This window comes from Tetrao urogallus (assembly GCF_951394365.1).
Source record: "Tetrao urogallus genome assembly, chromosome: 10".
NCBI classification, from domain to species: domain Eukaryota; kingdom Metazoa; phylum Chordata; class Aves; order Galliformes; family Phasianidae; genus Tetrao; species Tetrao urogallus.
In genome coordinates, this window is record NC_136823.1 from 3,469,910 (window position 1) to 3,484,574 (window position 14,665).

Below are 14,665 nucleotides of genomic sequence, written 5' to 3' on the forward strand. Positions count from 1 at the left end.
GGACAGCGTAGGATGCTGGGGCTGGGGGACGGGGGCTGTACTGGTGGACACGGGGCTCTGGGACACGGGGGTGCTTTGGTGGCAATGGGGGGACACTGTGGGGGACACTGCCGGGGGGCGGGACGTGGGGTGTCCCTGGTGGTGTGGGGTGAGTCCTAGGGGCAACGGGGAGCTGGGGCAAGGAGCACTGAGAGGAGCTAGGGACATTATGAGGGTCTTGGAAAGGGCTTGGGACATGGGAGTGGGGATGACACTTGGGGTACAATGTCATCAGACAGGGGTTCTTGAGGGTACAACACGAGATGGTTCACATGGGGGATGTGGGGATGGCGGGGAACATCCCCACTGCAGGGGCATACCCATGGCTTGGGAGCAGCAGGGACATCCCTGGAGTGAGGCCATAACCGTGGCTGGGAACTGTGGGGACATCCCTGCCAAGGGGCATAGCCACAGCCTGGGGACATTGGGCCACCAAGTCTGGGCGGGGACAGCTGGGCGTCCTCTCCGCAGAAGCGCTGACGCCGGGAGCCAGGGGATTGCTGAGCTCAGCCCGGGGCAGATTTCGGGGCTTTATCCGGAGCCTGGCTTAAGCCGCGCTCCTTGTCCCCGTCCTTGGCCCACTTGGGTGGCAGCGGCGGCCGCAGTCGGGCGGTGGGCGAGCGCTGGAGGCGGCGGGGGGCTGGCGCAAGCTGCCCGTCCTGGTGCTGACCTCCACCGAGCGGGCGAGTCGGCAGGCGGCAGAGGCGAGGATGGGCGCAGGGGCCAGTGCTGAGGAGAAGCACTCCCGTGAGCTGGAGAAGAAGCTGAAGGAGGACGCTGAGAAGGATGCCAGGACCGTCAAGCTGCTGCTGCTGGGTAGGTGGGCACAGCTCCGGGGGATGCTTGAACCTCCCCCCGTGGCATCCTCATGCTCCAAAACCCAGTAGCTGCTCAGACTCCTCAGTACCCCTGAAACTCACCCCATCCAACACCCCCACAGCACCAAGCACCCCAACTCCGCCCCAGCACCCCCAGATCCCTCCATGTTCCCCTTAGAAGCTGCCCTTGCATCTTCCCAGCACAGCATGTCCCTCTCCCAGTGCCCCCCAGTTCCTCTACTGTTACCCCACGCCCAGGCCCTGGCCACGTCCCCCTGCAATGCCCCACTGTTGCGTCCCCATCTCCACCGCATCCTCATCTTCATCCCCACCTCCAGATCCCCCAGCACACCCTTGACTGAGCCCCCAGCAGCACTACCCCAGTGCCCCTCAGACCTAGCTGCCTCTCTCCCTGTTTCCTCATGTCCCCCTGTGGTGATCACGGCTGTGGTCACCACTGTGCCCCCACTCTGTCCCCACAGGAGCAGGGGAGTCAGGGAAAAGCACCATCGTCAAGCAGATGAAGTAAGTCCCATGGGCAGCACCGTGCCGCCTACCTGTCCCATACCACAGCCAGGGGAGCATCCACCCCTCAGTGCCCACACTGCAGCAACGGGTGCCTCTGCTTTATTTTCTAGCTCCATGAATGCCCCCACCCTATAGTTTAGCCCCATGGTATCCCCATCCTATTGTTCAGCCCCATGGGTTCTCCCATCCTATAGTTCAGCCCCAAGAGTGTCCCTACTCTACAGTTCAGCTCCATGGAAGTCACCACTCTATTATCAACCCGCATGGGTACCCCTACTCACCAGTTCAGTGCCCACAAGTGCCCCTACCCTGTAACTCAGCCCCATGAGTGCCCTCAGCACCCCACTCAGCCCCATGTCCCCATCTTGGCCAGGATCATCCACCAGGATGGTTACTCACTGGAGGAGTGCTTGGAGTTCATCGCCATCATCTACAGCAACACGCTGCAGTCCATGCTGGCCATCGTGCGTGCCATGAGCACACTCAACATCCAGTACGGTGACTCAGCCCGCCAGGTGAGGGGCCCCCAGCACGGGGTGTGGAGCTGTACCCTGGTCCCTGTCCCCACTGAGCCCCCATCCCTTGCAGGATGATGCCCGCAAGCTGCTGCACCTGTCGGACACCATTGAGGAGGGCACCATGCCCAAGGAAATGTCAGACATCATCGGGCGGCTCTGGAAGGATGCAGGCATCCAGGCCTGCTTTGACCGGGCCTCTGAATACCAGCTCAACGACTCGGCAGGATAGTAGGTGCAGGATGGGTAGGTGGGTGGGGGCACCCTTGGTGGGACATGCCTCACACTGTGCCCACCAGCTACCTGTCGGACCTGGAGCGCCTGGTGACCCCTGGCTACGTCCCCACCGAGCAGGACGTGCTGCGCTCCCGTGTCAAAACCACCGGCATCATCGAAACCCAGTTCTCCTTCAAGGACCTCAACTTCAGGTAGGGGCTGAGCCCCAAAGTGCTGGGGCAGGGGGCGTGGGGGGAGATGCTGAGCCCCCTGGTCCTGCCCTGCAGGATGTTTGATGTGGGAGGACAGCGCTCGGAGCGCAAGAAGTGGATCCACTGCTTCGAGGGGGTGACGTGCATCATCTTCATCGCGGCGCTCAGCGCCTACGACATGGTGCTGGTGGAGGATGACGAAGTGGTAGGCAGCCGTGCCAAGGGGTACCAGGGAGCTGGGGAGCTGCGGGGGGGCTGATGGGGCTGTGTCCTCCCACAGAACCGCATGCACGAGAGCCTGCACCTCTTCAACAGCATCTGCAACCACCGCTACTTCGCCACCACCTCTATTGTCCTCTTCCTCAACAAGAAGGACGTCTTCCTGGAGAAGATCAAGAAGGCTCACCTCAGCATCTGCTTCCCCGACTACGATGGTGAGGGCAGTCACGCTCAGCCCCGGGTGGGGAATTTGGGTGCTAGCATCCTTTGTCAGACACCCACCAGGTGTCCCCAGCACCCTAAGCACCCAGCCAAAGGTCTGAGCTGTGGGGAGATGGGAGGGGAATACAGGGGCTGTGGGGTGCTGGGGACCCACGGCCCTGCTTGTAGGTCCCAACACCTATGATGATGCTGGCAACTACATCAAGCTGCAGTTCCTGGAGCTGAACATGCGGCGGGACGTGAAGGAGATCTACTCGCACATGACCTGTGCCACTGATACTGAGAACGTCAAGTTCGTCTTCGACGCCGTCACCGACATCATCATCAAGGAGAACCTCAAGGACTGTGGGCTCTTCTGAGCTCCAGCCCCTACAGCCCCCACCACAGCCCCCACCCCCCACTGGTGCCCCTGCCCACCCTCTGCCACCGCTTCTGCTTGTTCCCAAACCCCAGCAACGTGACCTGCACAGCTCCAGAGCATCCCCCCAGCCAGCCCCCAACCTGCATGCACCCCTGGGTGCTGGGGGGCACTGGGTGACACCTGAAGTCCTGAGGCATCCCTTAGTGCTGAGGGGTGCTGGATCCCCCTGGGGACCACGGGATGCCCAGGGAATAGCACCATCGCGCCATGATGGCATCCCCAGGTGAGTGCCAGCCTGCAAGGGACCCACCCCCCCCCCAGTGGACACCCAGAGGGGGCTCTGAGCCCACACGTCCCAGTTCACATGCAAAGAGGACCTCAGATTGCTGCCAAGCCTCTCCTACTTCCTCCCCAGACACCCACAGAGCAGGAAAAAAAAGCAGCCACATCACCCCCCCACATTGATGCAGAGGGTGTGGAGGGGTCATTCTTTTTCTTTTTTTTTTTTTCCTTTCTACATTTTATTATCTCAAATCACGTGAACAATTCGGAAAAACATCCCGTGGGAAAAGCAGGAGCTGAGAGAGAGAGGGGGGAGGGAGGGCAGCTCCGTACAGCAGGGTCTGCCCCCCGGCACAGCTAGCCCTACCTGCTAGGCCCTACTAGAGAGGGGCAGGGGGGCACCAGCCCTCTCCCCCCAGCCCGGCGCCAGACAAAGGGGACCCCCCTGCAAGGCACACGGTTTCGGCATTACCTGCACGAAGACGACGCGACCACTTAGCACTTGACGCTTTTAAATAGTTTCTTAAAAAGGTTTCTTTAAAAAGCAACGTAAACCAAGCTTGGTGTGTGTGTGTGTGTGTGTGTGTGTAGGTGGGTGTATGTGTGTGTGTGTGTGGCCTTTTTTTTTTTTTTTTTTTTTTTTTTTCTTTCTTTTTCTGGTTATTAAAAGGAATGTTTTCGGTCGTGTTTCTGGGGGGGTCCCATCGCCGGCCCCTGCGATGCCGGGAGCGCCGCGCCCCCCTGCGAACACGTTTTGGATGTAAACGGTGCGGAACCGAATAAAAAGGAGAGACTGGGGAGATGGCGACCGGTTACAAACCAAGAGAGAAATCCTCCTGTCCCCGGCCTGGAAGGCAAAGGGGTGCGGGGGGACACCAGAGGCAAGTGGGGACAGCCCTGGGTCAGGCCTTGCAGGCAGTGCGTCCCCATCGCTGCCACCACGGCCGTCACCAAAACGTCTCTTTAGAGGGTTGGGGGATGAAACCAGAGGAGAAGCAGAATCACCGGGCACGGTCCTCTCTTCATCGGTGCGCCCTAGGAGAGAGCAAGCCGTGAGCGGGATGGGTACAGGGTGAGGGGAGGTGGAGGGCAGCAGGATGGGGATGGCACTCGCGGGTCTTGGAGGGGCCCCGTGCCCACCTTGCCGCCCTCAGAAGAGCCCGCAGTCCTTCAGATTGTTTTTGATGATGACGTCGGTGACGGCATCAAAGACAAACTGCACGTTCTTGGTGTCGGTGGCACAGGTGAAGTGTGTGTAGATCTCCTTGGTGTCCTTCCGCTTGTTCAGGTCCTCGAACTTGCTCTGGATGTAGCCGGCGGCCTCGTCGTACTTGTTGGCACCTGGGGAGGGAGAGATGATGCTGGGGATGTGCCACGGCCCCCCAGGCCCCAAAGCCTCCCACAGAACTGCCTCACTAATCTAGCCAAGTGGTCATGCCGGGATACAGCTCACCTAAATGCCACCAGCCCAAGTACCACGGCAGGGCAGAGTAACCACCATGCTCACAAGGTGCACAGTGCAGCTCCAGGGCTCCCTCTCTGCCCATCCCCATCTCAGCCTCCACGGCTTCCTAAGCCTCTTATTCTTCTCATCACTTCTGCTTTATCCACACATCGCCTTAAGAGCATATCCAGCTGCAGCCCGGGCATCCCATAAGCCTCAAATTAGGGCTGCTCCTGACCCAGCTGCTCCACTCCTTCCCAAGCCCTCCCCTGTCCCCACAGCACCCCAAGTGCCACCCAACTCCAAAGTGCAATGGGCAACCCTCCGCCCCAAGCTGCACTACGTTCAAAGTGCAATGACCACAGCAGGACCCACACCTCAGGGCCTCCCAACCAGTCCTAAGGATTCCCTGCAAGGAGACCCAGAGGTTGCTGAAACAGGGACCCCACACTCAGAGCCAACAGAGCCACTGTTCCCATTGCCATTCTCCCCTGGAACCCTAAGGAAAGAGGATGCAGCAGATGAAGCCCAGAAAGGGCCAGCACATGTGCACCTGTGTACTCCGGGAAGCAGATGGTCAGGGGGCTGTGCACAATCTTCTCCTCGAAGAGGTCCTTCTTGTTGAGGAAGAGGATGATGGACGTATCTGTGAACCACTTGTTGTTGCAGATGCTGTCAAATAGCTTCATGCTCTCGTGCATTCGGTTCTATGAGAGGAAGGGCACGGCATCAGGCAGGTGGTGCTGCCACTCCATGAGCCACTGGCCTTGGAACCGGGCACTGGGCACCCCACACTGCTGCACCAAGCCAGCAGCCACCACAGCGGGGTAGTGGGTCACTGCCAGCAGCATGGGGTAGGGATCCCCTGGAGCACCCTAAACCTGAACTTCCACCCCCTTGCTCACCATCTCCTCGTCTTCTGCCAGCACCAGGTCGTAGGCACTCAGGGCCACGCAGAAAATGATGGCTGTCACCCCCTCGAAGCAGTGGATCCACTTCTTCCTCTCTGAGCGCTGGCCGCCCACATCGAACATCCTGCAGGGCAATGGCAGCCTGGGTCAACAGCACCCCAACTCCTGCACCTCCAGCCCTGCCTCATTTCCCCCAGCAGAGCTGGGTGATGCCTCCCACTGAAGCGCTGCCATCGTGTACCACCAGTGCTGGGCCGGGGATGCACAGATGGCATTATGGAGGATAATGTGAGCCACGTGTCTCTCCCTCTGTGGGCACCAGAGGATGCCCAGGCTCCGCAGAGCACCACATCCTCAGGGATGGATTTTCCTGACTCCTGTCCCTCCGCTCGCCTGCTGGGGAGGCTCTGCCACTGTTGCGTCCCCCAGGGCCACCCTGCCCACCCCTGCCACACTCTCCAAAGCCCTGGGTGAGCACAGAGAGGTGCTTGGCCAACCCCGACCTCCGCCACCAGCAGCAGCTCAGCACCAGGCTGGCGCGCCGAGGGTTTGCAGCCAGACCTACTTGAAGTGCAGGTCCTTGAAGGTGAAGTGGGTCTCCACGATGCCGGTGGTCTTCACCCGGGTGCGCAGCACGTCCTGCTGGGTGGGGATGTAGTCGGCCCGCGCTATCCTTTCCAGGTCGTTCAGGTAGCTGGAGAGGAGGGCAGGACGGCATCAGGTTGGGGGTGGGGAATGCTAGAGCTGAGCCAAGACGCCAAGCCAGGCGTCTCCATGAGACCCCAGCACCGGTGACACAGGGCCTGCAGAGCCCAGCAGGTGACGTGGCCCAGGGGACCGTGCCCGCACCGCCATGACGCTCCCAGCCCAGGGAAACGGAAGGAGGAAAGCATTCATCACCACGACAACGGGCCGCGGCCCAGCGGAAACCGCTGCTGGCACTGTGCCTCCGCAGTCACACGCACACAAAGGGCCGGTCCTGCAGGAAGCGGCGCAGGGCTCGGCCACGGACAGCCCGTGCCCCCAGCAGCTGTAATCGGCACGGCTCCTGTTAATTGGGTTACTGTAAGCAGGCCGCCCGCTGCACGGGGCTGTAATCCGGAGAGAGCCGTGCCGATGGAACGCGGGGACGTGGCTATGGGAGACGCCGAGCGTTGGACGTGGGGACCCCAGGGAGGGCGTGGGGCAGCACGGCGGTGACACGGCCGGACCACACCTCCACAGCGAGCTCAAAAACAGCCGGAAATCAGCCGGCTCACGGCTGCCACAAAAACAGGAAGCGAGCGGCGGGGAGGCAGGGCCGGGCTGGGCTCGGACCTCGGCCTCGGTGTCAGCGAGGGGAAGGCACGCGGCTCCCCATCCATAACCCGGGCACAGCGCAGGGCATCGCCCCGACCGCTGGATGCGGGCACTGAGCAACGCTTGTCCTTCGTGCTGCTGGGACAGCCAGAGGGATGCCCTTCCCAAAAAGCATCACCGCCCCATGTGGGACCACAACGGACACCAGGCTCCAAAAGCTCACAGCTGAGCTCCTCCGGCAGCCGCTTTCAGGCATCGTTTTCCCAATGCAGAAAAGCGATCATGCTTTAGGCAGATTAACTTATTTATTAAATCTTGTTGGGGATAAACCGAACCAGATGCAGGCAATTTACTTCTCCAAGCACTAGCTTGCCAGCTCTTACGCCAGCAGAATGCCGATTTCTGCCATATAAACTCATTTGAAAACAATAAAACAACAAAGCAAGCGATCTTGAGTGCTACGCTCAGAACAAGCATCCCCATTTTTTATTGGGGATATTTCCCTGCATGGATAGGACAAGGAGGAATGGCATTATGCTCAAAGAAGTGAGATGTAGGTGAGACGTTAGGGGAAAATCCTTTGCTCAGAGGGTGGTGAGGCGCTGGCACTGCTGCCCAGAGCTGTAGGTGCCATCCCTGGAGGTGCCCCAGGCCATGGAGGGGTCCTGGGCAGCATGGGCTGGGGGGCAGCCAGACCATGGCAGGGATGGGACCTTTACGGGAGGGACCTTTAAGGACCCTCCACCCGAAGCCATTCTATGATTCTATGATACACACTCCCCATTCAGATGAGCATTCATGGGGCTGGGGTCGAGAGCTGCCTGCAGTCCCCATCAATCCTGCTCACTGAACCAATCAGGGGGGAAAAATAAATAAAAGGAAAAAAACTACACAGAAAGAAATCCAATTATCTTCTTGCAAGAGGAAAACAGCATCCATGCAAAGAAGACCCATGCCCAGCATGGAGGGGCTCCTGCCTTTAGGGAGGGTCCCCGCTTGGATGCTGCACACCTGAAGGAGCACTGCCCTGATGCTAACATCACAGAACAGCTCCATAGCATAGTAACAAGTTGAGAAGGAAAAGGAGGAGGAGGAATGTACTCACTAGGCAGCAGAGTCATTCAGCTGGTATTCACGGGAGCGATTGAAGCAGGCCTGGACCCCGTGGTCAGCCCACAGCCTCCGGATGACGTTGGCGAGGTCTTCAGGCATGATGCCCTGCTCCTCTGCGGTGCAGGCGAGCGCAAAGAGCTGGCGGGCATCATCCTGCAGCAGAACCAGGCATCAGTCCCACGAGCCACAGCGATTCCCACCAACCCATCACAGATGCCCATAGAAAAACAAACAAACACAGGAATGGCAAAAATCACCTTTCCTAGCTCAGGAAACTCACAACTTCCCTCCCCGCTCCCACCAGTCATCCTTCGGGTTTTTCCTGCCTTAGGAGGTCCCAGAGTGTGGGACAGCAGAAGGGATTGGGCAAGGCCACCTAAGGCCTGGTCCTGCTTTGGAAGGCTCTGCTCCCAGAAGGAATATGAACACAGCAGGCACACAGAGACACGCACCGCTCTGGAGGAGTCCCCAAAGTCGATCTGCAGGTTCCCCATAGCCTTGATGATGGCCATGATGGACTGGATGGTGTTGCTGTAGACCACGGCTTTGTATTGCCGGCACTCCTCCTCTGAGTAGCCATCTTCGTGGATGATCCTGGGCACAGGGGACAAGGTCAGCATGCCCTGCTCACAGTGCCACCAGCCTTGCTGCCGCCTCCCTGCCAGGTGTTTGCTTTCACTATGTCTCTCTGTTGCCAGTGTAACCACAGGCACCCGAGCTCACCTCCCCTTACACTGACAGCTGATGAAATATTCATGCCCTGGAGAGCACCCAGCCTGTGGGAGCTGGGCAGCAGGAACACAGGGACACATGTGATAACAGAAATCCCATCGGCAGCACCCCAGCCCTTCTCAAGGCACTTTTAGCCACCACAGCACCATCCTGTGCATCCCAGGAGCCCAACCCCAATGCCATTGTGCCCAGATGTCCCCAGCACCGCTGCAGGGACAGGGCAGGTCCCTGTGATACTCACTTCATCTGTTTGACAATGGTGCTCTTCCCAGACTCCCCAGCACCTGTGGAAGAAGTAAGGCACAAGCCATCAGCTACAGCCTAGGGTTGCCACCATGGGGTGGGCCAAAAAGGAGAAAACCCAATGGGCTTCTACAGCAGCAGGTGGGGACAGAGCCCAGAGCAGGGCAGTGCCACAGCACCCAGGGGTTTCTTCATGGCTGGGAAAAACCCAGACAGCTTCAGCAATGTGTCAGCCCTGTGGCAGTGCTGCTGTCACCCCAGGCATTGGGGATGCACCACCCTGGCAGGCTGCGTGCATCTGTCGCTCCCTCCCTCCCTCCCTCCCTCCCCATGCTGGGAGGGAGGAAGGAGTGAGGTCACCCGGCTGCAGAAAGGGGAAGCAGAAAGGGGAAGCTCAGAGGGACACGGCCCATCCCTTGTCCCTCCTCTGCACAGGGACAACAGCCTGGAGCAAACCCTCAACACAGGAGCTCCAAGCAGTGCTGTTTAGGGATACCACATCCCAAAGCACGGCACTTTGTGCATTCTCTTCCATCCATCCCTGTGGTCTCTCTCTTTGGCCACACTCCACGCCAGCCCCATCCCCTCAACCCACACAGCACCACAGAGGTGTCGGACAGTCCTCATGTGCCCAAGGTGTGTGCACTGCCACATCCCTAAAGCAGAGCCACCCTTATAGGGGCCCCCAGGCAGCTCATGGCAGGGGTGCTGCACTCCAGCCACAGAGGGGGAAGAGGAGCTCAAAAAAAAAATGGAGATTATGCTAAAATTAACCTGCAGGAGCACAGCCTGAGCTTGCAGCCAAGGCACAGCAGCAGGGACATCACCATCTGTGTAGTTATGCCAGGTACCCCATGGAAGCAGCAAGGGTCACAGCCCCTTATCCTGCAGGCAGAGTGTCCCCCTGTCCCCAGCCTGCGCTGTGAGGAGCTGCATGCCCCAGGCAGGACCCAGCATGCACCCGCAGCATCTTTCTCTGGTTATGGGACTCGGCGGATGACACGTGTTTCTCATTTGGCCCAAAATATATGATTTGGCTGGAACCTCGCAGGCTTGACCCGACGGAAATAAAACTGCGCTCAGCTCGGTGAGGTGGATCGGGTTTCTCGCTTTCTTTCCACCCAGAGCTTCCCCTGCCTCCTTTGGAAAAGGAGCCCTGCAGCCAGCCACGCCATGCGGAAAATTGCTGCTCGCAGCAGGGGCAGCGCTTGGCCCCATAGAACCACAACTGCACGAAGGGCAGTGAGAACCACTGCAGTGCCAGCCCCGTGCCACCTCCACCTTGGAAGCCGTGACAGCAGGCACCAGGCACGGTCCACACTGACCCCGAGCATCTCCAAAGCACATCCCTGCCCAGCACATCATCCCAGCCCACAGAGCCGTCCCCGTGGCTCCCCACCACTCTCCCAGCCCTACGGCACTGTTAATGGGGTGCAGGCGTGACCCCCAGCCCGCTGCGGGAGCCTGCTGGGAGGAGCGTGGGCGCGCACGTGCGGAGCCGCGGCCTCTAAACCCTGCGTTGAGTCACAGTAGCTGCAGGGAAGGCATTTTTTCCTTTCATAATCCCTGTTTAGCAGGAGCGCTCTGGTACCTCACTAGCTCTAATAACCCCAGCCAGAGCGGTGCCACCCAGCAGCACCCGGAGCAGCAGATCCCAGCCCAGCACAGCCAGGCAGCGATGTGGCACGGGCGCAGCCCTACGGGCACATGCAGCAGCTGGGAGCTCAGCCACCAGCCTGCCATGCCATCTCCCTTCCAAATCTGCTCCTTTGCCTCATGGCAAGGCCACCAGAATGGTCATGGGTGGCATGGGGATGCGAATAATGGGGGAGAGAACGTGGTGTTCAGGGAAGCCAGGGGACAACCATTACTGGGCTGGGGGGAAGCTCCCAATCCCCGGAACACACCGGCTACCGGCCATTCAGCCCCGACACAATCCATAGGCTGAGTGCCAGGCAGCATGAGCTTCCGGAGCAGGACAGCTTCCCACTGCTGGGCAGGACACAGTGCTCTAGGGCTGGGGCTGTGGCCCTGAACCCCAAAGCATCACTCCCATCTGTCCCAAAGGGCCAGGTCTCAATGAGGCACGGAGCCCAGGGCCCCAGGGATGCAACCACGCTTCTTCCCAGACCATACTACAAAAATAGGAAACAATCACCATCATCCACAGGGGGACAGAGGGGCTGGGGACGTGCCCCCATGCTGAGAGGTGGCAAGGAGGGATAGAGTTGGCTGGGACAGACCCCAGGCACCAGCCATGTCCCAGCCACCAAATGGAGTTTCCAAAGCACTGCACCAAGAGCTGGGTGAAAAAGACTCCAGAATAAAAGCGGGGGGAGGGGAGGGAGAAGTAAAAAAAAAAAAAAAAAAGATTCCCCTCCACATTTTCCTTCCTATCTAAAATAGCTGGAAAATTGCTTTAAAAATAATTGCATGTAAGAAAAAAATAAAAAAAAATAAAAAACCCACAGCAACGCCACGTGTTTTTCCAAGCGGCCGTCTGCCTCAACACAGAGCTGGCTGCCCTCCAGCAGCACCCGGGGCTGCCCAGGCTGCGGGGTGGGTGCAGACCCCATGTGGGGATGGGCACATAGGAACAGCCCCCCTGACACATCGTGGTGTGAGCGCAGTGCCACTGCCTGGACCTGGGGGGGTGACTGGGGGTGTGCAGCTCGGTGAGGGCGCAGAGCCGCATCCATGCATCACCCACTGCCCACCAAGGGAGCACAGCACAGCCCGGGCTTCCTGGGCAAAAGCATTGAGACTCACCAAAACAACCCGTTGTGGGGAGGATGTGTGGGGCTGACAGTTGGAGGGTTTGGGCTGGGCGCACTTTGGGCTGGGCACGGCCCTCTCCACACCCCCGCTGCGATCCGAGCTGGACAAAGCTATTCCTGTGCCTTTTTCCAGGAAAGAAGGGAGCGTTCTGCTTGCTTTCTGGCCCTGAAATCCTGAGGACACCACATCTCTCCCAGTGCGGCTCACAGGCCCCATCACCTAACCCTTAAAACCATCACCCCGGCTAAAGCCCTGCACCTCCCTACAAGCCTGGTCTCACCAAAGGGCTGCTGCAGAGCGTGGGGTGGGGAACAGGGAGGAAGGAAAACCTGTGGGCGCGTGAGGCAACGCAGTGCTGGAGAGCTGAAAGCCGGTGCCTCCCTTCCTCTGCTGCTGCGTGCACAGACAGAGCCACAGAGCCTGGTGTCCCCATCCTGAGACAGAAGCATCTGAACACCAGGGCTGAAACTGCACCCTCAGCACCGAGAGCCCTGGCAGAGTGTGCCCCAAAGTGCCCCTCACGGCTGTCCCAGTGCTGCAAACCCAGCGATGTGCCCAGCAACCAGCTTTGTTTGAGGGCAACATCTGCATCTGGGGCTTCCCAAATGCTTCCTAAGGCAGAGGTAGAGATCCCTGATGCTGAAGCCAAGGAATCTGTCATGCCAAGAAGGCAGAGTGTGGTTAAGGGCTGCTAGCACTGTGTCCATGAAGCCCACGTGGCAGCTGTGGAGCACTGAGGAGTGCACCCAGCTCTGCATCCAGCTCTGGGGGGGGGGGGGGTCTTCCCCCTCTCCAATGCTGCCTGCAGGTGCTGTGCCCACCAACAGCCCCTGGGTCTGCTCCGCCAAACTGACGCAACAGGCAGAAAGTGAGAAACAGAGGAGGGTGCACAGCAGCAGGACGGGCGTGCAGCCCTCGTCCCCCAAATACCAACATCACTTTTGGCAGCAGTGAGGATTCTGCAGGACTGCGGTTTCACTTCTGCCTGGCGCTGGGCAGCAGCTGGGGGCCGTGTTGTGCTCTGGGGATGCGGATGCAGCTATGGGGGCCGCCAGGAGGGGGCTGAGGGACTCCAAGCACCTTATGGGGACCCACCGGGAGCCATCCCAGCTGCTCCCTGTGAGCTCTCAAGTGCTTTCCGGACACATTTTGGTTCAGAAAACGGCACCGAGAGCTCAGGGCCTTCAGCACTGTTTACACTTGAACAGCTGCTAAGGTGGGGGAAGGAATCAAAAATACTAAAAAATGGAGCTGTTTCGTTCTATTTTTGGCTTTAGAAACCCACCGAGATCAGTGACCGGAGCCTCACCCTGCATCAAGGAGCACAACCACTCCGCTCCCGGCCCGCTGCACGGCACGGATCAGCCCCGCATCACCGTTCCCCATCCCCAGCCGCGGAACCCTCCGGCGTCACTACAGCCAAACACCGGGCGCATCCCTCAGCGCGGGGCCGAGCCCCCGGCAGCCCCAGCAGCGGGGTCTCGGCTCCACGTGCCCGCCCCGCAGCGCCGCGGGGTTTAGCTCCGCCGCCGCTCCCCCTCCCGGGCTGCCGGTGCTCCCGTTCGTCTCGCACTGCCGGCCCGACCCCCACGGCCCGGCCCCACCGCCGCACCCCGCCGAGGGGAAGCACCGCCGCGCTCCGCCTTCTCCGCTCATTCCGCGCTCATCGAGGCGGGCGGTGTTGGAGCGGATCGGCCGATGCCTGATTGCACCACGACTTCCTGCTGCTCTCGGCTTCCTCTCTCGAAGGAGACGACGAGAAAAGACATTTTGTACCGGCGTTTCCCCCCGACGGCAGCGGGGGGGGGGGGGGGATGCTCCTCCCGGCCGCATCCAGCGCCCCGCGGTTGCAGTGGGGAGGTGGGGGGCGGCGCGAGGACCCCCATTCCCGGAGATAACAGCGGGATGGGAGAAAATAAACGCCGTGTTCCGGGCCGAGGCGACGGGGGGAGAAAGGGGGGGGGGGGGGGGGGGGGCGGCTCCAAACAGCACCCGAAACAAGGAGGGGAGGGATGGAGGAATGCCCGGGGGTTTTGCATCCCACCCGGGGCCTTTGCTGTGGGGACCCGGGGGCGTGGCTGCTTCCTAAGCACCCCGGGGGGGCACGGGCGGGTGGGTGGGTGGGGACTTGAGCAGGGGACCCCCAGGGATGTGGGGGGATTGGGGGTGAGGAGCTGGAAGTTCAGGGCGGCCTCAAATGAGGGCGAGGAATCACGGGGGCGGGGGCCGCGCCGGGAATGCCCGAGGGGCGTCGATGCGCACGGTGGGGGTGAGGGATGGATCGGGGGGGTATCGCGGCGGGGGACGGACGCCCGGGAGCCGGCGGTCGCGCTCACCCAACAGCAGCAGCTTCACCTCCCGCGCCGCCTTCTCGCCATCCTCCCGCAGGTTGCGGTCGATCATGCGGGAGCGCTCGGCGGCCGCCTTATCCTCGGCGCTGACCGTGCAGCCCATGGCGGCGGCGCCTCGCTCCGCGCTCTGCCGGCACTGCCCTGCCCTGCGCGGCGCGGGCGGGGCGGGCGGGGCCTCGGCGCGGGGCGGGGCTTCGACGAAGGGGCGGGGCTTATTTTGGGGGTGGGACTTTGGGGGCAGAGGGAGTGGCGAGAGGAAAGGGAAGGGGATGGAGTGGGGCGGGGAAAGGGGGGAAAGGGGGAAGGGGGGAAGTGGGACGGGCCGGGGAGTGACGTGGATGCGCTGAGGACCGTGGTGTGACGCAGGCAGATGTGCGGTGCG

General features: G+C 60.7%; 2 protein-coding genes across 2 annotated transcripts; one reads left to right on the forward strand and one right to left on the reverse strand.

The window, feature by feature from the left end:
• Positions 1 to 749: 749 nt before the first annotated feature.
• On the forward strand, positions 750 to 3,128 carry GNAT1 (G protein subunit alpha transducin 1; the record flags this gene model as incomplete). The annotated part of the gene is made up of 8 exons (XM_079540156.1): positions 750 to 855; positions 1,340 to 1,382; positions 1,759 to 1,900; positions 1,974 to 2,131; positions 2,200 to 2,328; positions 2,404 to 2,533; positions 2,609 to 2,762; positions 2,938 to 3,128. 8 exons carry the CDS (start codon positions 750 to 752, stop codon positions 3,126 to 3,128), a joined length of 1,053 nt encoding a protein of 350 aa, XP_079396282.1.
• A 1,292-nt stretch (positions 3,129 to 4,420) lies between these two features.
• On the reverse strand, positions 4,421 to 14,386 carry GNAI2 (G protein subunit alpha i2; the record flags this gene model as incomplete). The annotated part of the gene is made up of 9 exons (XM_079540334.1): positions 4,421 to 4,447; positions 4,553 to 4,753; positions 5,410 to 5,563; positions 5,762 to 5,891; positions 6,333 to 6,461; positions 8,172 to 8,332; positions 8,632 to 8,773; positions 9,153 to 9,195; positions 14,269 to 14,386. 8 exons carry the CDS (start codon positions 14,384 to 14,386, stop codon positions 4,563 to 4,565), a joined length of 1,068 nt encoding a protein of 355 aa, XP_079396460.1. The 3' UTR covers positions 4,421 to 4,447; positions 4,553 to 4,562.
• Between the last annotated feature and the right edge of the window lie 279 nt (positions 14,387 to 14,665).